The sequence below is a fragment of the Chaetomium tenue genome (assembly GCF_020726465.1).
Source record: "Chaetomium tenue strain MPI-SDFR-AT-0079 chromosome Unknown F5144scaffold_1, whole genome shotgun sequence".
Classification (NCBI taxonomy): domain Eukaryota; kingdom Fungi; phylum Ascomycota; class Sordariomycetes; order Sordariales; family Chaetomiaceae; genus Chaetomium; species Chaetomium tenue.
Window position 1 is genome coordinate 6,036,624 of NW_027117329.1, and position 25,807 is coordinate 6,062,430.

The following is a 25,807-nucleotide window of genomic DNA, read 5'->3' on the forward strand; positions in this document are numbered from 1 at the left end:
CAAGACTGACTCGTCGAGTCGTGTTCGGGACATAAGACTGTAATGAACATGAAATCAAGTATATTAATACCAAGCGATTCCATTTTGTTCTGAAGCTGCTTCTGCACTTCAGGTCGCCTGTGAATCGCGTACAAAACCGGATAGCCGTCAACTATCAACATCATCACTTGCTGTTATTACCGTCCATCGCTCGAAAATACCAACATGGAGGAACAAACTCAGGGATCAAAACGCGCATCCCCAGAGCATCGTGGTGGACAGGACGCGTTAGAACATGTAACCAAGGAATTCCATGTCGACCTTTCGAGAAGATATCAGAAACACAAAGTGGAGATGGAGACTTTGTGGCGGTCGTTTGACACAGCACAGCGCACCAACTGCCTTACTACTCCGCCTTTCTCCGCATTGGATTTCGAGACATTAAATATCATCGGGCATACCGTAATACCAGAGTGGAATCTGCGTGACATGGTAGAGCCTGGGTCCGATTATACCCTCGACCTCTTGAAAGACCGCGCGACCACATCCCTTTCGGAGCAGTATCTCGGCAACGACGACGTTGTTTTCCAGGCCATAAGCGCCGCAGGTGTGCTACGCTGGACCGGAGAGGATTGCTCTTTCTTACTGAAGGAAGGAGAGGCCTGCAGGAAGGGCGTTAAGGTACCTTCGCCAGGCGACGAGGGGTTTGAGGAGTTTGCTGAGACGGTACAAACTTGTCTCCGCGCCAAGGCCTCGCTTGTCACACGACGACGAATGCTTTGGCTCCAACTCCTAGTCAGTTTAACGGATAAGATTCTTCTGGAAGGCGCAGGTTATGGCAGTATCATTATCCCCTCACCGCCCGCTCGCGAGAAGCCGGTCAGGTGCCAGGCGCCGCCCATTGAAAAAGGTCCAGTTAGGAGCAGCCTGGCGGACCTGCTTGTCAAAGCCGAGGAGAGAAAGCAAAACGTGGAAGACGGACTCAGACGCATGTGCACAGAACCCCATGTTCTCACGGGCGCCGTATACACGCACTTCTACCTCCGGCCAGAGCTTATACGATGCAAAGGCGATACGAAACTGGGAGACGAGCAGACCGACAGGTACATCAGCGGCTCCTTTCTCCAGGTTATCCACGGCGCAGTGGAAGAGATTGTGAACTGGGACTACATCTACCGCCTTCTCAAGTCCCTCAATGATAAATCAAAGGACGAAGCATACCGAGCTATCATCTCCCAAGAACTTTCCAATGTCTGTCACCACGAATACAACCGTGCCAGAGACAATTTCAAGCGCATTTTCCAAAGAGTGACTGGAGGTCAACTCTTCAGCCGTCAGTTTGGCATGCTGGACAAGGCCGGCAACGCACTGGTAACGATGAAACGCAACTTGAACCTTGTCAAGGTCGCTGAAAAGGACCCGTATCTTCATTGCTTGATGTATCTCTGCCTTCAACAAATGACTTGCACTGAGGCTATGGATTGGTTGAAGAAGCTCGCCATCATGTACGAGGCAAGCCCGACGGTCATGAAGCGACTCACGGAACGGGAGGAGAATGCGCTCGGCGAGTTTATGGCTGTCATAGCGCTGGTTGACGGCATTACCGGGAGGCTCGGCGCCCTGCCACCTATCTCACGCAAGACAAAAAAATGTTTGTCGAGCGGTCGGAGGAACTGACAAGGGAAATTTTGGGACTTCGGAGCCAGTTCGATATCCGGGAGTTTGTGGCGCCAATTGCTGGTATGTTCAAGCCGGAAGTGGCAAAGAATGCTCTGCAGGCTCTGGATCAATTCATTGTCGACAAAGTCGGCGGGAAGATGGGGTTTCTGTATGAGGACTTGATCCAAGAATGCATCGTCTCGCTGCACGACCAGTATGAGCGGGTGAAAGCGAATAACGACAAACAGGACAAAATCCAAAACATGGAAGGTATGCCCCTTTCCGCTGTGGCTGAATAGACAAACGAGAAGCGTATCGAACGACGGCGGCAGAAAGAAAAGACGCGCCCAACCGGGTCCTCGCCTTACGATATTAACCCGAGCCCGCCTCCCGCCAAAGACCTGCTACCTACATCGCGAAAAGAGACGCCGGAGGCCGCTTGAGCCCTGCCAAACAACACGATGTCGCATCTCTAGAACCAACGAGGGACGTACGGCCAACCTAGGTGCATGTTCCTACCTGGTATCTCACAGGGACGACTGCTCTCGATCTTGACTAGTATGCAAGCTTGCAACCGACCAACGCAGCCCTTTTCGACACAAGCACCAACATCAAGGGATTCAACACCAGAAATCTAACTCTTTTACCTGACCCCGTGACCTATTTGTGCCGTGATACACCTCATAACTCCCTCCGGCCGACCGCAACCGATCCCGGGTCACAGTCGAAGATTCTCACTAATGTAGGGACGGAAACGGATAAGTCCTGCTGCGATTAAAACTACCTACCTACCTACCTATCGATTCAACTCATGCAAGCTTGTGCGGATGCAATACATGTAACTACGTAAATCAAAGTTCATTGGTCCGCAAGGGCAAAGTAACAATTATTAGTGGTACATATTGTCAGTATCGATGCTCCAATAGCCTCTCAGGGACGAACGCTACCTATCTCAGAAACCTGGAAAATATACAAGGCCACGGTTTCTCCGCGTTATACACTAGATGGGACTCAAGTAATTACGTCTGGATACTACCTGGTGGAGACTGGAGTCGGAAGCAAGCAGTGCCCTGTACGGTATGGGGCTGTACCTATGGAACAACGTCATTGCACGTTTCCTTGCCATAGGCTCAATCATGACGGGCTCAGCCCGATGGTGACATCATGAATATGGGAGCTGAGAACAGGAACGATGTCATTCTTGAGGGGCAAAAAGGGATTCATCCGTCAAGAGAAAAATGGGAAAGGGGCAGCCGCAGGTTCTCTTTTACATGAAAGAGCGTTAGTTTAACACGCCAGGTCCTGCTTCTGGACGATTTATATCATAGGATCCCGAAGGTGTAAGCAAGTGCTTGCTCATCTCCCAGAGATGGCCCCTGTCTTGCTTCCGCGGTTTGCTGCCGTGCTAGCTCTCATTAGCAACGTCCAGGCTGTCCCCATCGTTTCCGAACCTACAACAACTGTCTTCTCGGAGCCTACCAACTTGCCGTCTCCATACGCCATTTCTCACTCCAATGTGACGTCTCACGGCCCCTATGACGGTCCACCTGCTACCACAACTGGCGCTCTTTCTACCGTTGTCTTGGGCCCCTCCATCGCTCCGGCACCGCCCCCGCCCGGCATTGTCGCTTATGAGGCAGACGGAGACCTCCACGGCGACCAGCCGATGCCCTACACCCCCAGTGGTGGGATTGGTACCAACGGCTCGGAGCCCGTTTACAAAGTAGCCAGCGATTTCGACTATCAATCCCTCGCCCTAGCACTTTATCATGAATGGATCGAATTGGACTCGTTTCATTGGGGACTTGCGACGTTCTCGGACGAGGAGTTTGACGCGTACGGCATCAACGCAGAGGATCGCCATCTGCTACAACACATGGCTGACCAAGAAATCGGCCACGCCTCGGTCATAGCCAACATGCTTGGCCCCAACGCACCCAAGCAGTGCACCTACAACTATCCGGTCTCCAACGTGCGCGAGTACATCGACTTCAACCAGAAACTCACGCGTTGGGCCGAAGCCGGCGTGTACGGCTTCCTTCCACACCTCAACTCCGGCCCGGCCGCCTCGATGTTACTGCAAAGCATCACGGTCGAAGCACGCCAGCAGCTCATCTTCCGCCAGTTCGGCGGCCAGTTCCCCATGCCGGAGTGGCACACCCCCGGCATCCCCCAGAGCTGGGCATGGACCCTTCTCGCGCCCTACATCTCCTCCTGCCCGTACAACCAGACGCGCCTCGTGTGGCAAAACTTCCCCGCCCTGCACATCCTCAACCAGCCCAACCCGGCGCGCATCAACGGCGCCGACGTGTGGAACGAAACCACGGGCGGCTGGGCCAACACACTGTCCACGGCCGGCATCCCGCCGGACGAGCTGTGCGTCAACGCCACGGACCAGACGCTCGACTGCCGCGCCGCCGTCTCCAACAACCGCTCCATCCCGCTCTCCTACCCCGGCCGCGAGGTGTTTTTCCGGTGGGACGCGCCGGGCCAGCTGGTCGGGCCCAACAACAGCTACGTGACGACGACCAACGTGGCCGAGCCGCGCTTTGCGGCCTGGTTATCGCAGCTCAATGTGACGTACACGCCGCTGCTGAATGTGAGTGTGGAGGACCAGACCGCGTACACCATCCAGCCAAATGTGTCGACGTGGAAGGGGGATCCGGCCGTCAATGGGACCATGTTTATCGCGCTGACGGATAGGGATCTGTTCGTGACGCCGTATAATGTTACCATGATTAACCCTCATGTCGCGGCGTTGGCGGTGTACCAGGCTGGTTGAGGGGCCCCGCAGTTTCCGACTCAGAAGGGTGCTCTTCCAAAGCAGAAGGAAGTTCCAAAGGAGGGTATAATGAGGGGTAAATAGGGATCAATAGGAGGAAACGGGGCGAGAATTGTAAGAGTGAACTTGTAATTCTGGAATGATCATGGTGATCTTGACAGTGACCCCCTCGGCTCCTTGGTTCTGGCACGATAACAACGGGTAAGGTGGGCAAACAAGCCCAAGACCCCCATTACCAAACCTGTTCGTGGATATAAACGCGGCCTGATTCTGTCCACGGATTCGGGTCCTGGACCGAGCGGCTGGCGAGTCCCGTTTGAGTTATCTCCATCCTTGCCACAAAGAGGCAAACATCCATGAAATTAATTGGCCCTCCATTTGGTCTCGCCGCGAGCTAGCCAACACAGAACCAAACCATTCAGACGTAAGCAGGCACACGACAACCTTCCGAGTTGTATTGACTAACACCATCACGGCATTCCCCCGTGCCTTGGCACTAGTCGATCGGCAAGTGTCGCTCGAGCTAAAGCGTTATAACAACCAATTGGGTGGATGGTAAGAGGAATGCGGGGTGCATGAGATTTCAAAGGTTCTGAATGACAGGAACTTTCACCCAAAAGGCAGGTGGTGGATATGTCCCGGCGGAGCGGGAAACCGCCCGTCTGACATAGTTGATCGTCAACTCCTCGGCCGATGTAAGACCCCGGTTTGGTTGGGTTGGCATGCTGGGGACTATAAACCCTTGGAGATACCTTGCTTCATTTCTTTTCATCGTGCATAGGGCAACAAGACGGAATCCGCTTCACCTTCCAACATAATTCCGTCAGCACCATGCAACTCTTCACCGCTCTCGTCTTTTTGGCGGCTACCGTCACCGCCATGCCGACAGAACCGCAAAGCAACGAGTTGAACTTTGTTGTTGTACGTCTTCGCAGAGTAGTCACAGTTGACCGTTGTAATTCCCCGCTAAATATTGTTGCAGAGACGGGATACCTGGAAGAGGGCCAGCTGCGCTGTCGAACTCCCGAGTACGCTTTACCCCTATCGGACCGTATCTACTGTTTACTTCCAAGTTTCTATAATGCTAATTATGCTCACACAACAACATGACAGAACCGAAATGCGCCAATGCTTGCTGCGAGCTAGCCGGCGGCTGCAGCTCCCTCAACTGTGCCGATTCCTACGTATGACTTTTCACACCCGCTGTCTTAGAGACAAGCAGTGATGTTGATGACGGATACAGTGCAGGATGTTTGCCCTCGACCAGCCTGAATGCGTTTGCAAATGCCATTATGGGTGATACTCAAGGCCTGACGTGCAAGGACTCGGGGGAAGGGTGGCTAGAAATTGATATCTCTGTTGACCGTGCAAAGCTAATCCGCCGAGGATCTGTTCCATTGTGCTACGTGGTATCTGTTGTAACTGCTTTCCCAATCCTGATAACTGTTGGACGTCTTGCCAAAATCGAATCACCCAGCCCAAACCTGTCAGGAGCAATACCGGTTCTGCGTCACCCAGTTGCACATGACAGTGCCAACACAGCTACAACACTTGCACGCCTGCTCAAGTTAGTGTCATATTTCAGTAGTAATCTCAATGCCTTTAGAATGGTCGCCAACAAGAGTGACCTACCCTTTGTTTCCGCTGGGTATCGTTCTCCCCATCGATGCAACTAAGCGTCCGTGCGCTCCAGCGGAATTGGTTGTAGCACGCATTGGGGTTGGCAACAGCGGCGCAGTCGTCCGTTCGGAGCAACTCTCGAGTGCATTCTGGGTAGTTTTGGCCCAGAGCTGTCCCAAGAAACAGGGTGATGAGCCCAAAGGCGGCTGGTACTTTCATGGTGTGCAGTTGAACGTGGATGACGAAGAGGTGAGAAAGTTGTTTAATCACTTATACGCGGAGTACCGAACGTCTGTATATCAAGAAGGAGCACACCGATAGCATTGCACATATACCGATTCCACGTGTTGATGGCGTCCCACATCATGGTCTTGGAACGAAATTAGGCGGGGACAGCCGGGTCAATCGGCTCTTTGCCGTTGATTAAAAACATGAAAATAGAGTTGGGTGCAACGTTCATTCGTGATCAGCTTCTGTCGGCAGAGCAGCTCACTCCGTTTACCGAGCCAGAGATCACCAGGTCCTTCAGCCACAACGATAGTCTCAATATGACTGGCCAGCTCACCTCAAGATTAACCCTCCCATCTGCCGTCGGACACATCATTACCACCCCCTCGTCCTGGTCTTCTCAACCACTATCCATGTCTTGGGGATTGAATGTCCACACGCTGATCCATTGGTGGAGAGGTAATCCCGGTTATAAACCTAGATTAACTTGGAAGCGGCTCGGTTGCCGGAACGGTTGCTATCTTGCTATCCTGCGCAGCCCCTTTGATCTGGCTGGTGCATACCAGGATCGGCACTTGCCAGCTCATACTTCTATCCTTCTGGAAGAATCTGGGCCATAGACATAAGTCGGTTGGCTGCGTTCCGCCGTTTCGGGTGTTCCTGATTTCGAGACTTCCTCCAGTCACTGCCCAATACTAAGCTCCAAGAATCGTCTGCATCACCACCTGGCAGTTGAGCATGAAGTGGAACACTGTTACGGCCGCCCTCGGGCTGGCTGCCCCTGCGTCGGCATTGCTTCGCTTTGGCTGCGCCCGTCTAACGATCCAGCGCCTAGACCCCCTAGTCACCCCAGGACAGAACCCATCACCGCATCTTCACCAGATCATTGGAGGGGTAGGGTTATGAACCATTTCAACTGCAGCTTGGGGCTAACGGCAGAGGTAGGATTCGTTCAACGTGTCCATGGACCATCCCAGCCATGATTTGGTAAAACAGTCGAAATGCACCAGCTGCCAGTTCACCGAGGACTTCTCCAACTACTGGACGGCCGTGATGTACTTCCGCGCCAGGAACGGCACGTTCAAGCGTGTGCCCCAGATTGCCCAAGCCGGCATGGAAGGCACACAGGGTGGCATGGCAGGTTAACCCCCGCGCAAACAAACGGCACGGCACCCACTGACACCAGCCCAGGTCGTGTATTACATGTCTGACGCCCTGTTCGACACGGCCCAGCGCTCCACCGTCACAGCATTCAAGCCCGGCTTCCGCATGTTGGTCGGCGACGCCTCGTACAAGACCCGCGACCAGGCGCGCGACTTCCGGCAGCTCACCTACACCTGCATGGAGAACCAAGCGTCCCGCCAGCCCGAGAGCATCGGGTTCCCCAAGACCCCTTGCAAGCTCGGCATCATGGCCAACCACCGGTTCCCGACGTGCTGGGACGGCGTCAACCTGGACACGCCCAACCACCAGGACCACGTGGCGTACCCGGAGACGGGCACGTTCGAGTCGGGCGGCCCCTGCCCGGCGTCGCACCCGGTGCGGCTGCCGCAGATCCTGCTGGAGACGGTGTGGGACACGTCGGCGTTCAACCGGGCCGAGGACTGGCCGGCCGACGGCAGCCAGCCGTTCGTGTGGTCCAACGGCGACTCGACGGGCTTCTCGTCCCACGCCGACTACGTCTTTGGCTGGCAGGACGACTCGCTCCAGCGCGCTATGGACGCCCATACCTACGTCTCGGCCCCCATGCTCAAGACCCAGAGCATTGCCCAGCAGAATAAGTGCGTCGCGAAGGATATGGTCCACGAGGACTTTGATGGATGTAAGTGCTCGTTTTGGAACCGGCGAGGGACTTGGGGAGGGGAGGGGTTGAGAGGGCTTTGCTGACTCAAATTTTCGTTGTAGGGCTGAAAGAGCTGCCGGGTGGAAACATCATCTTCTAACCGTGAGTCGAATGATGTGTGTTTGAGGGGTGAGGAAGATCAGGTATGAGCCACATCATAGGGTTGGGTGTTTTCGCATGGCTGGGTTGTTCTACTGTGACTGGCGACTTGACCGACGTTACTTCCCTGGGCGAGATAATAATAAGATTCACGCGTATTATGTTGTCACCCGCAACGCTTTTTTATGGTTCCCATGGTATACCGAGCCGACTTTCAAGCTTGCCGCCCTCCTGCTGCCACGGCGTCATGTCTCAATCTCGATTAGGTACCCTATCCTAGTATCCATCAGATCCCAGCGGAACATGGTAGGACCCCAATCTTTGTCTAGATGCGCTATGTTTTCCAAGCAGTGTCTCAAGCCGCCGTCCGCCGAAGACGAAGTCCCGTCAAGCAGTCCCGGCGTCTTCCTCATTTTCCCTGTTCTTATGCTCGACCAGCCACGCGAACTTCTTCTCCAGTTTGTTCTCCAGCTTTGACAAGTCAGCATATGTTGTCACAAACACAATGAAGACGACGAGCGTGGCATTCAATTTGCATACCGTTTCGTCCCTCTTGAATAGAATCCAGATGCCTAAGACCATGACCATGGTTACCAGAGCCGATGGAAAATAATAATAAAACGGCGGCTGTGGTTCCAGGATATCGACGTTCATTCCAAAGAGCGACTAGTCCAATTATTAGCACGCGTTGTACATACGGCTGGGCGTGTGGGTTTGGAGGTCACCACCTGAGGTGACCAGGTGTACATGTACGTACCGAGACGTAGGTGAGGGGGAGGAAAATGAGCTATGCACAGTGAGAGGTTGAGATTAGCTAGAATTCTCCGCTTAGGCATTATTGATGTTGTGATCAATGTTTTGGCGAAGACTTACCGAGATCCACGTGAGGCGTTTCATGCTCTTGCTCATTAACGTGACATGTCTGGTTTCGGCAAGGGACACCAGGGTGAATTCCTGGCCATGGAGCGAGCGAGGGGCCTGCGTTAGCCTTTTATAGAACTGGTCCGTTCGTTGAACATACCATGTAGATCAACGCTTCCGACTGGGTGATGAGCCCTGCGACCTTTTTACCGATAAGGTCGTTAAACTTCTGGATGATGCCCGAGGTGTCCAGGAGCGCCTGCTCGGCGCCATCTTGGTCGTAGTACTCGGACATAAACGTGGAGGCGGCGTCAACATGGATTTGGAGGTGTTTCTGCAGTTTTTCGCACAATTCCACGTCCCCCAGGACACCATTGATGGTCTTTGGGTCTCCGCCGCATTTTACAAACAGCTTCGTCCTCTTTTGAGGTGGGCGGAGATTTTACGGTCAGCATAAAACTAGCTCAATGTACAATTAAGGAGGTCAGATATTGAAAGAAAAAAAAAGAGTTCTACTCCTCGCCCTGTAGACCCACTTCTTTAAATGCAGGGTGGATTTCCGTACAGAATATTACATCGTGCACCACCGGAAAATTCAATGGTGCATAGTTATTGTACGGCTCCGTATACACACGCACACACACACACACACACACATACCTTAATGGGTCGCACAAAGTCACAAGAGCAGCTACATCAAGGGTCAGAGAATGCATTCAACTTACGGCGGTGGCCGCTGAGGCTATTCCCTGTCAATTAATATATGATCATCATAAGAATTTTGGTGTTGTAGAATCAACCTCCTCCTCCTTGTGTCTAATCCAGCTCAACGACGATACAGTCCTGCGTGGCCTGCAATGGCTGAGAGGGTTTTCCGGCCATCCTGGTTGGTGCAGTTGGCGTATTTGAGACGCCGGCTGAAGATGTCTTTGTGTTTTTGGCCGCAGGCACCGACGTGTTGAACTTCATCCGCTTGGCTGGCCAGGCAGCCGGCGCTAAGGCGGCCGCCTCCTCCTCTACATCGGCCACGTTGGCCTCCTCCCATTGAGACGGCTTGCGCCGAATTGACGGCCTCGTTGGTCGTGGGTTCATTCGTGATGCTGGAATTGATGATGTTGAGGTCTGCAGGACCGCCGGTGCAGTTGAAGATGGTGCCTCAAGTACGATAATCTCTGATCCCTGAAAGGGACCACTTCCTCTTGCCCGCCCCTTGCCCTTGGCCATTGCAGGGGAGTTGACGCTCAATATCGGGAATTCCTCAAGGAGGCTGCGTTCAAGCCACCAAAATTCATGGAAATCGTCCCTGGTGAGTGCTTTATTCTCAACCAACTTCGCCAACAGTCGGTGGGAACATGGCACACCCTATTGTTGTGTGTACCGGCCGGTGCAGGGCCGTAATGGTCGTCCTCCAGGATACCGGGTGCTACCTCCTGGTTGTGAGGCCATCGCCAGCTTTTTCTGCAGGTTCACTTTGTCGATGGCCTTGTAGGACACCTCCTTGTTCGTCGGTCCAAGCCAGCCAAAGCTCGGTCCCTGGAACTCGGTCCGGAGGCGGGCTTTCTGAGTCGCGATTCGTTCTTTGTAGACGATTTCTTTGTTCTTGATCATTTCGAGGATGACTTCATGCATCTTGAGAAGGCTGGATTTGCCGTTGATTAGGTAACTTTTGAGTTCACGATGTGCTGTCTCGGTGGGACTCGTGGTACGCTGGCCGAAATTCATGAGCCTGGAAATCCACGGACGGGCCCACTCTTCCTTCAACGGGAGATACTGAGTCTCCAGATAGCCGATGATAGCTTCTTGATCGCTGAATTCGGCCTTGAATCGGCTCCAAGCTTCGTCGAATTCGTCTTCATTTTGGCAATAAACCATGACTTTCCACAACGCGTAGATACCGGCTGGCGAATGCGCAAGTTCTTCTGGAGAAGGCAGGCGAATAGCGTCCGGATCTTCTTCATCGGTCAGGGGCGCGTTTAACTGGCGCAATTGGTGTTTGTCGACTTCTTCGAGGAGGATAAGATCCGCGACGGCTTCGTCCACGATGTTCGGCGCTAGCGGTAGCTGATTTTCACGGTGAGTCTTTTTCCACTTGCGCTTGATGTTCAACACCACATTTTTGTTGATATGGAATACACAAAGCTGTTGGCGAGCCTCTGGAAAGCAGTCTTCTAAAGCGTTTTTCAGCGCCTTTTCGAAGTCAGTGATCAGGACTCCTGGACTCTCGATGCGGTGGTGTAGCTGGCATGCAAGGAGCTGCTGTGCCAGCCATCCGAAGCCGTCTTCCCGTTCATTGTCTACAAGGCCGAACGCTGCGTTGAACGTAGTAGTGACGTTGGTTACACCGGTGGCCTGGAATAGTGGCATGTTGAAGCGATTGGTTTTGTATGTGTTGTCCAGCTGCAAGACCCATGGGTATTTCCTCCACATCTCGACGCCCCAAGGATAAGTCCAAAAGAGTCCAATGATCGTGCGGGGGTCTGTCGGGTCAGTCCGAACGACGTGGTAGGTGCTAGTCTCTTGAAGTATCGTGAGGAGGGCCTGCGTTGGTGTTTTGCCGTCTTGCTTATCGCGTTGCAGTCGATCGCGATAGTTCTCAATGTCTTTCTGGGTGAAGATCGCATCTGGGTACGCCTTGCGCAGATAACTGAGAATATCTCGAGGCCGTTGGGCCGGGTTGAGGGACAACGTCGCCACCTCGGCCTTCATATCGTCCGTCAAGCCGCGGTAGACCCGGTGAGTGGTCAACCCTGCTATGTCGCCAGACGTTGCCGAGTGATTGTGTGTACCGGTGAGCACCTCAAATGACCACTTGCGGCCATTTTCCTTCAACGCCTTCGCAACACCAGACCATTCGCACCCTGTCTTCGATGTGCTGGATCGACGAACCATAGACTGTGAGGCACGTATCTTGCCTCCACGGTCGCAAGCAATCTCATATCGGGTTGGCTTGCCATCCTTATAGTTCGAAGGACGTTGCTTGAAAAAGGCAAGGCCGTTGGAACGGCCCCAGGCATTCAGGTCCTGTATGAGAGTATCGAGAGTCTCATAGAGTTGATGAGGGAGAACGGGAAGGCCGGGAGCCGTCGCACGAGGAATCGCATTTGAGACTTCACAGTCTACCATCTTAGCGAGCGGAAAGCGAAATCCCGCTGGAGCGCTTGATCTGGATTCACCGAGGCCGACGAAAGCGATTTGCAAGAAAAAAATGATGTTATATTTATTTGGACGTGGGGAATTGCTGTTTACCTTGATGGAGATAGAGGCGAAGAGTGAATTTTCCGGTGGTGCACGATGTAATATTCTGTACGGAAATCCACCCTGCATTTAAAGAAGTGGGTCTACAGGGCGAGGAGTAGAACTCAAAAAAAAAGCCCAAGACGGAAAGAACAAGTAAGGGCGGGCGAGAACGGGAAGAAGCGAGAATCTCAGAAAGATTTTGCAATCACATACCGAATTTGCAAGGTGACGACGTGCATCGTCACACATTCGGAGCCACTCCACCTGGAGGTTGTCGATGAACTGTTCGAAGAACTTGACGCCGGTATCTGGAATACACCCGTCGCGCAAGGTGCTGATGTGAGTAGCGCTTCTCGAGCTCTGCCCCGCTTGGTTGCTCCCAGTGCGCGAACCTGGCCCAGAATCGGTCATTGTTGGAGCAGTCCACTTGATCAATAACAATTTGCCGGAGCCTAAGACTAAGCTGTCGGAATCACGGAACTGTGAGAAGGATAAGAAGTCAAGGACAAATGTGAAGTATCTGCTGCCACCCTCCTGTGGCCGATCTGACCATGGCATCATTGGCTGGTTGGGGTAGGACTCGGGTAATAGCTTCTGGGTCAGGTGTTCTGGCAGCTCTGCCGTGGAGTTGTTGATGAAGCTTGGGGAAAATTAGCAACGGTCTAACGGTGTTGATAGGGGCTCGTTTGAGAAAGGGGAATCAAGGAAAACCTGTCTCACATCAACTGTCGGAAGCCGGGCACCAGGACACTAGGGTAAGTCTCGTAGTGGTCGAGAAATACATCTGGGGTGAGTTTCTGAACCTTCGTCCCCTCCCCAGGCTGCTCCTGCACCCTCAGAATGCATGGGTTTTCATAGGCCTGAAGCCAGTCCGTGGCCGTGGTGTTGTATGTTAGGCCCGTTGACAACCCGAGGAAACGTTCCACGATAGGGAGAGGATAGGTTGCGGACTTTGCGGAATCTTGGAGTGCTAGCTGCACCGGCGTAACCTTGGGGTTGTTTTTGATTAGGGGGTTTGGCTTTGGATTGGCGGCGAACAGCGCTGTTACAATTTCCCCAGGATGCTGGCCCTCACTCCTTACAACGGCGTGGAGAGGTGTCCGCCCCCACCAGTCTTACCTGTTGACGTTGTACCCGGCGTCAAGGAGGCGCTGTACTGTGGTCTCGTTTCCCCGCCGTACATGTTCGTAGAGACTGGTTTTGTCGTGCGATAAAAGTTGAGTTACGACAGTTTTGGAGGGAGCGTCAATCTGGACCGCCGCTATCAAGGGAGTAATGCCATCGTCGGTCGCTGCGTTAGCATCGGCGTACTTGTTGAGGAGGATAGCGACAACTTTGCCACGGCTAGACTGCGCCGCGTAGTGAAGAGGCGTCCAGCCCTCTTTAGTCTTCGTGTTCACGCTTGCCTTAATGTCAATGAGACGCTCAACGACGGGGGCATAGCCCTTCTCAGCCGCCCAGCAAAGGGGGGTCTTGCCATCCGAGTCGGCGAGATCCACACTGACCCTGCCTTCAGATTTCTTCAAACCCTTGAGAAGACCATCGATGACTGGCGGGTTCCCTAACTCACTGGCAATCGACAAGGCAGTCCGGCCAGTGGCAACATCATTCATGAGATTTACACCGCCGCCATTCCTGGCCAACATCGCGACAACGGGCGCCTTGCTGGCTCGTACGGCGCATATGAGTGGATTCTGCGGGGCGGTGCCACCGCTCGGGGCAAGTGCCGGCTGCCACTTGGCGAGCAGCTTTGACACTGTGTCAATATGGCCGTTCTCAGCAGCCAGGGACATGGCGCTGTGGCCGGCTTTGTTGATGGCGTTGGGGTCCGTGCTATCCAGGGCGAGGATGTGACGAACCTACTCCAGGATCCTATCCTGTTAGGGTTCAGTGAAGGTAATCTTGCAAAGGATGCTTCGGTTCGGTGCAGCCAAAGGGTGCACAACAATAGACTTGTTTCAACAGTAGGCTTGTGAGCTTGTAGCGGACTGTAGTTGTGATTGCTAACTGGAGAACTCCCAGAGCTCTCCAGAACGAGTGACTATATACTATCTAGATCCTAGGTATCTCCGTACCTCTTCCTTGGGGAACGCGAGGAACGGTGGTCGTTCCTCTCGTTCCCTTATAGGAACCTTGGGAACGGTAGCCGTTCCCTCCGTTCCTCTCCTGATTGGTCTGGGACCCATTCTTAATGATTGGCTGGGGACGCTTCCCGTGCGCCCCCATCGGGACCCTGCATGCGGCCATAACCGTGACAGAGGAGCTGTTGCACAATACCGACCATCCCCCTTTCCGACGCTCGGGCCAGAAGCGTTGTCGATTCGGAATCCTTCGACCTCGTATCCACGCCTGGGACCTTGAGAAGAACGGCCGCTACTTCGTCTTTCCCGGCTTCGATGGCGCGCATCAGGTGGGTCTTGCCCTCCCCATCTTGTTGGTTAGGATTGGCCCCGTATCGTAGCAACACCTTAACCACCTCCGCATGTCCTCCTCGGACAGCCCAGGCGAGCGGAGTCGGCTGATGGCTTTCATGATCCAAAGTGTGCGCAACATTCGGGTCCTTTTCCACTACCCGAACCACCACCGACACCTTTCCCTGTCGTGCAGCTTGGTATAGAAGGGGGCCCAGGGTGCTCGCTGGTGGTGTTATGTCTGGTTGTTGGAACGAGAGGTCGATTGTTTGCCATTCTTCGCGTTTAATTGCCCCTGCGAGCAGAGGCTTGGGTTTGTAAGGCCCCAGGCCCGCCTTAGAAGCTAAGAGAGCATGAATTACAGACCAATCCTGGTCTGCAACCGCCCGAGAAAGGGGCGTTTGCTCGACGTCGGCATTCGCGACCGGAGCAGCGATTTTGGCATCCGCGCCCGCAGCAGCGAGGACCTTAACAACGTCGGCGTGGCCACCGCAAACCGCGACAAAGAGCGGGATCTGCCCGGCGCGGTTCTTGTGATTTAGGACACCGTCGTTCTTGAAGTGGGGGAGCAGAACCTGGACAACCTCTGAGTGGCCTTTCGCAGCGGCCCTATGCAGCGCCGTGTCGCCGTTCTCCAGGAGCATTCGGTAGTCTACGCCATGGTCAAGCAGCATCTCAACGACATTTCTGTGGCCCTTCTCAGCAGCCAGAGTTAGAGGCGGCTTGAAAGAGTTTCCCAGCAATGCCTTTGATTCGAGCAGCAAGCGAGCAACGCGAATGTGGCCTAGAGATGCGGCAAGAGATAACGCAGTGTGACCGTCCTCGTCACGGTGGTCCATGCCGCGTTGGTCCTTCATCAGCATAGCGACCACAGAGGAAGCTCCGCCGCGAGCCGCCCACAAGAGCGGGGTCCCGCCTCTCGAGTCGACCTGGGTCACCAGGTTGGGCGCCCGGCCGCCGTCGAGAAGCGACTCCACGAGAGTAGGAAGATCATGATAGGCAACGAGGCTAAGGGCGGTAATGTCTTTCACCTCCGGCCCATCGAAAACGCGCATGAAGGCCTGGGTCGAGGAGGCAACCGATTGGCTGTTGTCGAGGAATGCGAGGGCTTGCTGGTGGAGCGCTGATGAATACGGATTGACGTCTTTGAAGTGCGCGGCCCAGTGTCTTGACGCGTATTCATAAAAAGGGTAAGAACCGACACGCTCTCGGTACCGCTCGTCTGTATCCCGCGGTCCCGTCGCAAACACCGGCAGGGAAAGGTAGTGCAAGCATGTCTGGGCGATGCGGAGGGACCAGTCGTCGACCAAGCCCCCCTTGCGGCCCCTGAAGAAGTTCGCCGCAGTCCAGTGACAAAACTGAAGGTTGGAGGCACCATCGATCTGTCGGAAAACAAGCAAACCCCGAGATGAGATGGCGATACTCTTTAGGTTCACCAGGGTTTCCCTGGTGAAGTCGGTATTTCCAGCGTCGGCGGCCACTGCGTGGCGGAGTTGACAAGAGCTCAACGGCGTCTTCGAATCTGCCGTGGACGGGAAGACACACTCCAGCCCGCTAAGGTCAATTTGCAACCGGGACACGAGCCTTTCGTAGAGTGCATCAAATTTCCCACCATGCCTGAGCTTTTTGACCATGTCTTTAGGACTCACCAAGGTCCTCAGAAGCGAAAGAGCAAGGCGGGCCACAAGGAACCTAAAATAGCAAATATTCATGTTAGCTAGGGAGCTAAGGTGCTTTAAGAGAAAGGGACCGACTGACATGCCATCGCTCAAGGTGATCGTGGTTTGTACGATTTCTCGCCCTAATGCCCGATCCTCTGGGCCACCGTGAACAAGGTGTTTGAGTCGCGGGTCCGACTCGAAGCCGCGACGCATATAAACGGATACCTCCTCGGCCGACGCGCGAATCTCGAGGGAGATTCGGGACGGGAACAGATCATCAGTGCCGCTACCGAGCAAGGCCGTGGCAAAGATGTTCAAGCCTAAGGAGTGTTGGAACTCCAGAATCTTGGACATCAGGGTGAATCGGACGGTTTCCGGGACAGTCTCGAGAGCATCGAAGAGCAGGAATATCCTGGTGGGGGCGTGAAGGGCGTGAAAGATAAGGGACAGTTCATCCGTCGCCGCCGTCGATCGCAGGATGTCCATATCGTCGAAAAGCTCTGTAACGCGCGTAGGGAGAATCCCACCGGCATCGGTAACTTCGGAGCAAAGAAGGACACCAAGGTCAGCGATTATGGACGACAATGTCTGTCCGCCTCACCCTGCACCTCCAGTTCCCGGTCGAACCTAACCCAGACAAGCTTGGCATCGGGCCCCAATGTGCGTCGTAGATCGTGGATGACGATCGACATCATGGTCGACTTCCCAGATCCCAGAATACCGGGGGCGAAGAGCGTCGTACCGGGCTCTGCAACCCACCGCTTGTACTCAACAGAATCAAGAAACCATTTGCCGGCCTCGGGAAGCAGCCCCGCCACTGTACCGTCATGAACTCTGGATAATCTCGAAGCCTGTCGGTGGGACGACAGCCAACGAAGCCACGCCTGCATTTCCGAGGGCTTGTCCCACAAGCCCAAGAGCATCTTATTTATCATGCTGAAGTGCCTCCCGTTGCGAGGGGGGAGCTGCGGCACAATCCTGGTCTCACGGCAGGTTTGTGTCTGTACTAAGTTGTCGTCGCAGTGTCGAATCTCGAAGAGCAGGATGCCTAGCTTTGAAGATCGGGAGCTCGCCGGTTGGATCGAACTGTCTGGAGGGCCCTAGACATTGCAAAGATCAGCCACTTCTCTACGCCTTGAAACGCTAATCTTGCGGCAAGTTGAAAGGTATACATGTATGGAAGTCAAACTTACTGCACTGTCGCCGAAATTGGGAGAAAGAATCCGATGGATTTCACCCACACAATGTGCAATTCGCCGGATGCAGGCCAAGAAGAATGGGCACTCGCTCCCAAGGCGCTGGAAGAAGACCTTGGTGAGGTTCCTGTCTTGCCATCTTTTCCCTGTGGGGGAAGACAGGAGGTTCGGAGTCGTCCCGTTGTCCGCCACAAGGGGCGTAAACAGCGGCGCCAATATTTCGATGAAGGTGTTCCGGAGAGTTCTCAACTCTGTCCGACACCACTCCTCTTCGGTTCGGGGATCGGATGGGCGGTCAGGAAGAAGGCGGTCGTCTCCAACAGCCAGGGTGCTGTCAAGCGAGCCTTGGTGCCAATGCTTAGACATGATGGCAAAAGAGGGACGAGGGGGGGCAGATTCGGTAGAGGAACAACGCTGTGCTGGTGCATCTGCTGGTGGCTACGTAGACATCGGCTCGATGGTGCGAGAGAACGGTGGGTGGAAAGGCGAGCAGGGTGTCTGGGTGAGTCCCTCAGTCTCCTGCTGCAAACGCCGGGTCATCTTGGCGTGCAAACGGCCTGCTGCCTTTTGAGCTCTTAAATAGCACGGTATTGGGTGGTTTTTGGCCGCCGGGCACCTGCATATCGATACATCATACGGGCCGTGATTTAACACTTCTTCATCTCCCGACAGCCCTTATCAAGCCGCAAGCGGTCTCGAGCAAAGACTGATACGTACGTGGTGCTAGAGGAGTGGGAATGCAATCCCTAATATTGTACATTGATTCATCGAATGGATAATTCGGGTGCTACTCATCGGGATATTGATGGATGTTGAATTATGGGTACGCACCTTACGTCGCTTGCCTGTAGGAACCTTAGGTACCTGGTATGTACATACCTCCTACCAAGGTAGGTAGGTAGGTAGGTAGGTAGTTTATTAACGCCCGGCGGGTCAACCGAAAGGGCAACTATTACAATCTGACGATACATTTCCCAAGATATGTCCTAATCTCTTTGAAGCCCGTAAAGTTCATTCTAGTTCATATTCCGACAGTTACCATTTCTCTGCGGATTCTCGTGGGTTTAGTAGGGCTGTTAGTAGGCTGGCTTGAAGGCGATTCTCCAAGTGTTCAACGTCCTATCTTCGGCGGCTGAAGCGGTGCCTGCTATTTGTGTCACGAGGTGAGGGGGTCGGTGTTGTCGGGTGTGGTGGGTTAGGTGATTTAGTCGGCCTGTGGTTCGTTCGTGTCGAGTCGGCCCGTCGCCATTGCGAACCGTATGGTTGCGCGAACGGCTGCCATGTCAGGAGTCCAGTCGTTCTTGTCCGACGGCGATTTCCCTCCTAGATAGAAGGAAATATTGCTTCTCTGAGTGTCTGTACATTCGAGCATCTTTCTTCGGTACGCTGTCCATTTTGTGCATCGGAATAGGAAGTGGTCCACTGTCTCTTTTGCTTGTCCACATGCGCACTGGTCTGACGGTGCTGCTCCGATTCGGTGGAGGTAACCGTTGAGCCTTGCCATGCCTGTTCTGAGCTGGGCAAGTTTGGCAGCCTCCTTGTGAGATAGATGATCGTACAGCAGTTGGGTGTGTTTCCCTGGTAGTGCTGCGTCGACTCGCTTGGAATGAGCTCCGACTTTGTCTGGCAGGTGATTGCTGCTGCCTCTCTTGGACCGTGCTACGTTGAGGGTTGTCGACCGCATCCTGGGCATTTGTACTTCTGGAGCGGCGCCCTGTCGAGTGGCATGTTTGGCGTTCCCCTTGGCGATTTCCCAAAGCTTGTTTTCTTCTCTCGCAGGGAACCATCGTATTGATACTGTGTTTCCGTTCCTGCGTAGTTCTCTGATTGATTGGTATATATGGCAGATGTGCCGTTGCCCAGACTGTCGTCGAGCGTGTCGGATCGCGAGAACAGCCGCTTTGTTGCGTGTTGAGAGCTCGATGCGGCTAGATCTAACCGTTTCCTACCAAGGTACCTGACCTTATTTTGGACTTTTGCCAAGGCCCGCCAAGATCCACGAAGATTGGTACGGACTGGAGGGATCCGTCCCCGAAAACACCAGACGATAGAAATCCCAAGCGTGCGCCGCGTCAACTATTAGACATCACTGCGATCCTAGAACTGGAAGTTGTCACGCTATATGGACCATCCGATAGTGGGATACATTGAGGGTCAAGAGTTCTCTATAGAGAATACAGATGGAAGAAAATCGCTCTTCTTGGAGACCAAGCTGACACCGGCAAGCTCCCGTGTCGGATAGGTATATACCAGCCCAAAGCTCTCCATGTAGGTACCCAGGTAGTTGGTACCCAAGACATGACTGCTAACATTGACCCTTGTCGTGCTGTTGTACACAGATCGGGCCCAATGCAGTCCCGTTTTGAGAACCCATGTGAGATGTCAAGAGCCGAACAGATCTTAAGACGTTTGCTTGATACCCTCGAGGATCGTCATCTCAACGTCCATCCCAATCATAACCGCACCAATATCCGTGGTGAGGAGTACACCATCAACCCTCGTGAGGAAATCATCCTCGCCCCAGTCGCTATCCGCAAAATCTTGCTCTTCTGGCTCGAACTGATTGGACTGACTCATTGTCCCTCGTTGGGCAATGGCCAATGCCTCCTCGATTAACTCCTCCAAGGACTTTACCGCCATGATTATTGACGGTTCTGTAATCTTGGTGCTGCAGAGCCCGGAGGAAGCAACCCATGCTTCGAAGCGGGATTGTTGTTTGATTATCCGTTGTTCAATTCCTAGGACTTGCTGGTCCAGACGGTCGACAGTTGACGGCTCCAGTAACTTTTGGAAGCCTGAGGAACACCGCATAATTGTTTCTGAGATACTCTCCGCCATGGTTTGCAAAGAGAGTTGTTTGATAGAGTATGACGTGATGGGGGGGTAATTGGAATTGTAGGAAGAAGGCTGGGAAATGGGAAATGGGAAATGGAACGAAATCAGGAAGAATGCTCTTGAAATAAAACTGAGAAAGGGCAAAATGGCATGAGGACGGAAAAATAAAGAACAAAGAAAACACGCGAAGTTAACAAAGGACAAAGAAAAGACTCATATCGCATAGCTGATTGGCTGACAAGATGAAACAAGACCCTCCCTACTGGCAAGGTTAAGCCGCCACACAAGGCCGACACGCACAGATACCTACTGTCCTCATTATTGTGCGTCTGGCGTTTCGGGGGTATCTGCGACGGATCAGCGGGCTGAGGAGAGGCGAATGGAGCAAGAGAAGATTAAAAGTACCTTCCTAGGTACGACAGAGGCGGCAATGCTGTGCTCTTACCATGACAGTGGGGGCTGACTGGAGACGAGGGTCTACTCTGTGAATGGGATATATAGCTCAAGCGACCAAACAAAACAAGGTAACCATCCCCGGGCACCTGTCACGGATATGGCCGCATGCAGCCGGCCGGCGGGGTACGCTGGCAATACCCCGAGCCAATCATTAAGAGGAAACACGTAACCAATGAATGGGCAAGAACCGCGGTGCTCAGAGTGCTCAGGGCCAAGACCCGTGAGCATTCTGAGCAACGATAGACAAGTATATAGTCACTCGTTCTGGAGAGCTCTGGGAGTTCTCCAGTTAGCAATCACAACTACAGTTCGCTACAAGCTCGCAAGCCTACTGTTGAGACAAGTCTATTGTTGTGCACCCTTTGGCTGCACCGAACCTAAGCATCCTCGAGAGATTACCTTCAACGAAGCTGAACCCTAACAGGATAGGATCCTGGAGTAGGTTCGTCACAACTTTGCAGAACCTACAAACGGGAGCCTGGACCTCCCAACAGAGATGTTCTGCCTTGTAAAGAAAGGCCAGAATGATATAAATTAATATATATATACTTCGTCCCGTACCTCACATAAAACCCATGTTACTAACAACATCCTTGCGAATACTCACAGGTAGCTTTCTGCTCTTCGATTCCTAGCTAAGTACTAGTGTATGATATACCCAAATTACGGCATTGGGGAGGTTTCCGCCCCCGCCGGCCTCGAGATCGTTGGAACTGTGCTCAAATCCTTTCACCAGGCCTCATCGATACTTGAAAATTATACCAAAGAAGGAAATGAAGGCCTTCCCCATGATGGGCTACTGGACTGTATACAGCTTGATCTGGACCGTAACTATATGAGGCTTCTACTCCTCTGTACCAATCTCCTGAATGGGCTTATTCCCGACCAGGAAAGCGAGGGTATGATCTTTGAAGAAGTTATAGTGGATCTTTGGCACCGCGGATCCATTCGACAAAAGGTCTGGGACCGTCTTCGGGATTCAACGCCGGCCTTCCAGCGCTCTATGAAGTATATTTCGGATACGATTGATAAGGTAAACTGGAAGATAAACGCTATAATCGGAGGCGATATCTCCAATTCCTTCACCTTTCAGGTGTAACGGGCTGTGCCCGAGGTGGGCCTCGGTAACCCTCGGCCAGCTCACGTACAAGCACGGTCCACCGAACCCCTGGATGAAGCTATTCCCAGTTGTCCCACAGCGCACCGAACATCCTAGCAATGCGCTCGGGCCATCGCGCTCGCGATCATAAAGCAGCCCCACGAGCTGCCAGACTCTCTCATCTTTCCTTTTCTTCTTCAAGCTTAGTGTACTCGTAGAGTCGTCACCAGTTAGTTGCAATATACTCCTGGGACCGTTACATCAGGAGCCCCTTTCCATCATCCAGACCCGCTTATCAGAACTAGAGACCCTCATCTACGCGAAGCTCCCACCGGAACGCAATGACGAAGCCCAAAAGGTGCTTTTTATGGCAACGCGGGATATGTTAAGCAATTTATACCGCGCTTTGTGTGATAGCTACCCCAATTATTGTACGTATAAAATTGCCTTAAAGTTAGAGAATCGCTCGCCCGATATTGCGGCTGCAAGCAAGACCCATAGAATGATGAAGGACCTTTCATTTCAAGTGCCCGTCCCAATTATACCAATGGCCCACAGCGACGAAAGACAGCAAGAAATACAGATGCTGCCGGCCTGGCAAAATATAGTTGTACAACCAATATGGCCACCCCCCCCAAGCTTCGGTTCCAGGCAACCTACCAGACCTAAGGAGACCTCGGAAAATAAGGAAAAGGATACTACGAATGGTTTAATCACAAAAGAAGAAATCGTTGACTTCTTCCGTATAAAAGCGGTGCGCATACAACAGCTGTGGCAAAAGCTCCGTCAATCCCAAAAACAAGCAGCCTTCGACACCTTGAGCACCCTCGTTACATGTAACCCACACGTACAACCCCCGAGGATATACAATATCCACCCAACACCTCCTGCTAAGAACAGCTATATCGTTTCCCTAAGCGATATCCTCGAGCACGGAAGCCGTTTCCACCCCTTACACGACGACCATCGTCGCGACCTAACCGTGGCCATCGCCTCCAGCGTCCTGCAGCTCTACAACACCCCCTGGCTCCCGCGCATTCTCAGTAGCCGTGATATCTTCTTTTTCCTAGATCGATAGCCCCCCTCGCCGGATACAACATATGGAGACCCGGTACTTATACAGGACTTTAGTGCCGGTAAAGCGTGCCTAGGTGAAGACCTTAGCGGTATCTTGCCGGGGTATAACCTAACGCTGCTATCGCTGGGCTGCCTGCTGCTCGAGGTACTTTTGTGGAGACCCCTCAATCCCGGTCGTACTTCCCCGACTAGTCGCGGCGGTGACCTAATGGCGGATTATAAGGTGGCGATTACCCTGGTAAAGCAACTGCCTCTGGAGGATAGGTGGGCAGTGAAGTCATGTTTAGGCGGGGAGCTGCATAAGTGGCGCTGGGAATGGGATAGCGACGTGTATTCGAAGGTTGCGGTATCGCTATGTGCGGCCGCCAGACAACATAGGAGCACGCCTCTCTAGCCTGTTTCTTCCCTTGAACTGAAAGATAACAGCTCTTACCTTTCCGAGCGCCTACAAATTACAAGGTCGTGAATCACAAAGGGAGGGTCCGTCGATATGGGGAATGATGTTCTAGCTTGTAGATACCTGATTTCCAACCCGTTGCGCACTGCCATCCATTGGATTCACTATGTTTTCGGACCTTTGGATATGTGGAAGATTGTGTTTTGACATCATTGATATAGAAATAGAATCAAGGGGAAAGTTGCCTAAGATTAAATAAGTACTTAGTCTGAGAAGGCTGGTAGGCCGCTTGCCAAAACTACCTTACCTTACCTACGTCGCGCTGGGGGGGCAAGTCACTTGCCCTCGGCCCGCGAAGTCTCGTAAGCCTCTTAACAATAGAATTTACCTTAGCCTTGTTGCCGTTGTCCTGGCTCTTCCCGTGATTTGGGTGCCCATGCCCGCAGTGCCGGCGGTGTCGTTCCACCGCGGCTCGCGTGTGTTGAGAGTCGGGAGTATGTTGTCGAGCGCCCGCACGCAGGACACTATGCACGCCCCGCCCAGCCGAGTACACGGTAGTGCACGTGCCCGACAGGCACGGCATCAACGACCTGGTGCTGCAGAACTACCATATCGAGATTCCCACGTCGGCGGCTTGCCCTAGTAGCTCCTGCGCGACCATGCTGGCACTCGGTCTCAGATTGATCGACCTTCTTGGCCCCTTTGATGTAATGGAGGAGGAGGTGTTGTTCTTTACACCACACCTAACGCATATCGAGAGGGTAAACACAAAGGAAGCCTTTGAAGAACGTCGAGGAGGTTGGGAGCCAATAGGTACACGGGTACCCGTGGATTTAAAGGTACACGGGTCCCGTGGCGATGACTAAGCCTGCTTCTGCGCAGGCTCGACAACCCACGCCTATCCCTAACCCTCAATAGAAAACCCCCTGAACAACGACTCCATCCTCCCCAAACCCACGACTCCATCACGCCTACCCCTTTGCACTTACTATCCCCACCTGGTCAGAGCTATTTTCTCCTTTTCCTCTCCTTTGCTTCAAGTTTGTTTGCACTTCTAGAGTCATTATCAGATAGTTGCAATACACTCCTCAGACCTTTAAACAACGCAACGTATTTTTATTCAAGTCACGATGAGTCTTCTTTCGGCTAAAGCAGCTACTTCGTTCTCTGACGATAGTCTCCCTCCGGAACGCGATTACGAATCGAGGGATGCCCTGTTCGCGTCAATCAATTCCTGGGCTGCGACTAAGGGCTACGCATTCATTACTGGGAGATCAACCAAGGAGAAGACTGGCAGACAGATGATTACATACATATGTGATCGATCCTGTCGTCCTCCTTCTGTGTCGAGAGAACGCCAACGGAGGACAACTTCCCGAGGAACAGGCTGCCAGTTTTCAGTCCTGGCCAAAGAATCTCTGGATAAGAGTACCTGGACCTTAAGGCATCGCCCCGACAAGCGGTTTTCCATACACAATCATGAACCAAGCCAGCATCCATCTGCTCATCCGACACACCGGCAACTATCCAAGGATGATGCTACCCAGCTCGCAAACCTTGTCAACTCTGGGATAGCCCCCAAGGATATCAGGACATACATACGGCAGAACGGCAATTCTATGGCAACCCAGCAGGACGTCTACAATCGCATTGCAGCGACAAAACGAGACATTTGCGAAGGCCAGAGTACTATCCATGCACTCGCCAATCAGCTAGACAGAGAAGAATTCTGGAGTCGAATGCAGTTTTCTCCAGATGGCCGGGTCACAGCTGTTCTATTCGCCCACCCAGACTCACTGGCGTACCTTCAAGCCTATCCGGATACCCTCTTGCTAGACTGCACATACAAGACCAACAAATACGGCATGCCGCTCCTTGACATGATCGGCGTCGATGCTTGCCAGCGATCCTTCTGCATTGCATTCGCATTCCTTCGTGGCGAGACCGAAGAGGATTACCTTTGGGCTCTGGACCGGCTGAGGTCGCTTTACGAGGTCTGCAATGCTCGACTTCCCTCTGTTGTCTTGACAGACAGGTGTATCGCATGTATGAACGCTGTTTCTACCTGCTTTCCATCTGCCGCTTCACTGCTGTGCTTATGGCATGCGAATAAAGCAGTTCTTCGTCACTGCCAGCCAGCCTTCACCAGCCAACACGAAGGATTTGAACCTTGGAAGGAATTCTACATGTTCTGGCATTCGATCATGAGATCGCCAGATGAGGAGGCATTCTACAAGCGTCTAGAAGAGTTTGAGAAGCAGTATCTTCCACACCATGTCGAAGAGGTCAAGTATATCAAGAACACTTGGCTCGATTTGTACAAGGAAAAGCTTGTTAAGGCTTGGGTTGACCAACACCCTCATTTCG

The 25,807-nt window shown here is 53.2% G+C and overlaps 7 protein-coding genes across 7 annotated transcripts; 4 read left to right on the plus strand and 3 right to left on the minus strand.

The window, feature by feature from the left end:
* Window positions 1-204: 204 nt before the first annotated feature.
* F5144DRAFT_638983 (uncharacterized protein) lies at window positions 205-2,081 on the plus strand (the record flags this gene model as incomplete). The annotated part of the gene is made up of 4 exons (XM_066792703.1): window positions 205-586; window positions 812-1,630; window positions 1,738-1,908; window positions 2,062-2,081. The coding sequence occupies 4 exons, from the start codon at window positions 205-207 to the stop codon at window positions 2,079-2,081; spliced, it is 1,392 nt and encodes a 463-aa protein (XP_066649539.1).
* A 926-nt stretch (window positions 2,082-3,007) lies between these two features.
* F5144DRAFT_609042 (uncharacterized protein) lies at window positions 3,008-4,613 on the plus strand (the record flags this gene model as incomplete). Its single annotated transcript, XM_066791614.1, has 1 exon — window positions 3,008-4,613. One exon carries the CDS (start codon window positions 3,008-3,010, stop codon window positions 4,418-4,420), a length of 1,413 nt encoding a protein of 470 aa, XP_066649540.1. The 3' UTR covers window positions 4,421-4,613.
* Window positions 4,614-5,199: 586 nt separating this feature from the next.
* Window positions 5,200-5,842, plus strand: F5144DRAFT_525037 (uncharacterized protein; the record flags this gene model as incomplete). Its single annotated transcript, XM_066786795.1, has 5 exons — window positions 5,200-5,341; window positions 5,403-5,448; window positions 5,534-5,604; window positions 5,664-5,696; window positions 5,807-5,842. Exons 1-5 carry the CDS (start codon window positions 5,252-5,254, stop codon window positions 5,840-5,842), a joined length of 276 nt encoding a protein of 91 aa, XP_066649541.1. The 5' UTR covers window positions 5,200-5,251.
* Window positions 5,843-5,907: 65 nt separating this feature from the next.
* Window positions 5,908-6,259, minus strand: F5144DRAFT_477367 (uncharacterized protein; the record flags this gene model as incomplete). The annotated part of the gene is made up of 2 exons (XM_066785042.1): window positions 5,908-5,979; window positions 6,053-6,259. The coding sequence occupies 2 exons, from the start codon at window positions 6,257-6,259 to the stop codon at window positions 5,908-5,910; spliced, it is 279 nt and encodes a 92-aa protein (XP_066649542.1).
* Window positions 6,260-7,006: 747 nt separating this feature from the next.
* Window positions 7,007-8,211, plus strand: F5144DRAFT_589512 (uncharacterized protein; the record flags this gene model as incomplete). Its single annotated transcript, XM_066790046.1, has 4 exons — window positions 7,007-7,162; window positions 7,214-7,397; window positions 7,455-8,090; window positions 8,174-8,211. 4 exons carry the CDS (start codon window positions 7,007-7,009, stop codon window positions 8,209-8,211), a joined length of 1,014 nt encoding a protein of 337 aa, XP_066649543.1.
* A 223-nt stretch (window positions 8,212-8,434) lies between these two features.
* On the minus strand, window positions 8,435-9,552 carry F5144DRAFT_558911 (uncharacterized protein). The gene is made up of 5 exons (XM_066788107.1): window positions 9,232-9,552; window positions 9,084-9,164; window positions 8,968-8,997; window positions 8,751-8,876; window positions 8,435-8,681 (listed from the first exon to the last, which is right to left on the minus strand). The coding sequence occupies exons 1-5, from the start codon at window positions 9,364-9,366 to the stop codon at window positions 8,598-8,600; spliced, it is 456 nt and encodes a 151-aa protein (XP_066649544.1). The 5' UTR covers window positions 9,367-9,552; the 3' UTR covers window positions 8,435-8,597.
* A 4,012-nt stretch (window positions 9,553-13,564) lies between these two features.
* On the minus strand, window positions 13,565-15,630 carry F5144DRAFT_476550 (ankyrin repeat-containing domain protein; the record flags this gene model as incomplete). Its single annotated transcript, XM_066785035.1, has 2 exons — window positions 13,565-13,969; window positions 14,590-15,630. Coding segments are annotated over 2 exons (1,446 nt in total), but the record flags the coding sequence as incomplete, so codon positions are not given.
* Between the last annotated feature and the right edge of the window lie 10,177 nt (window positions 15,631-25,807).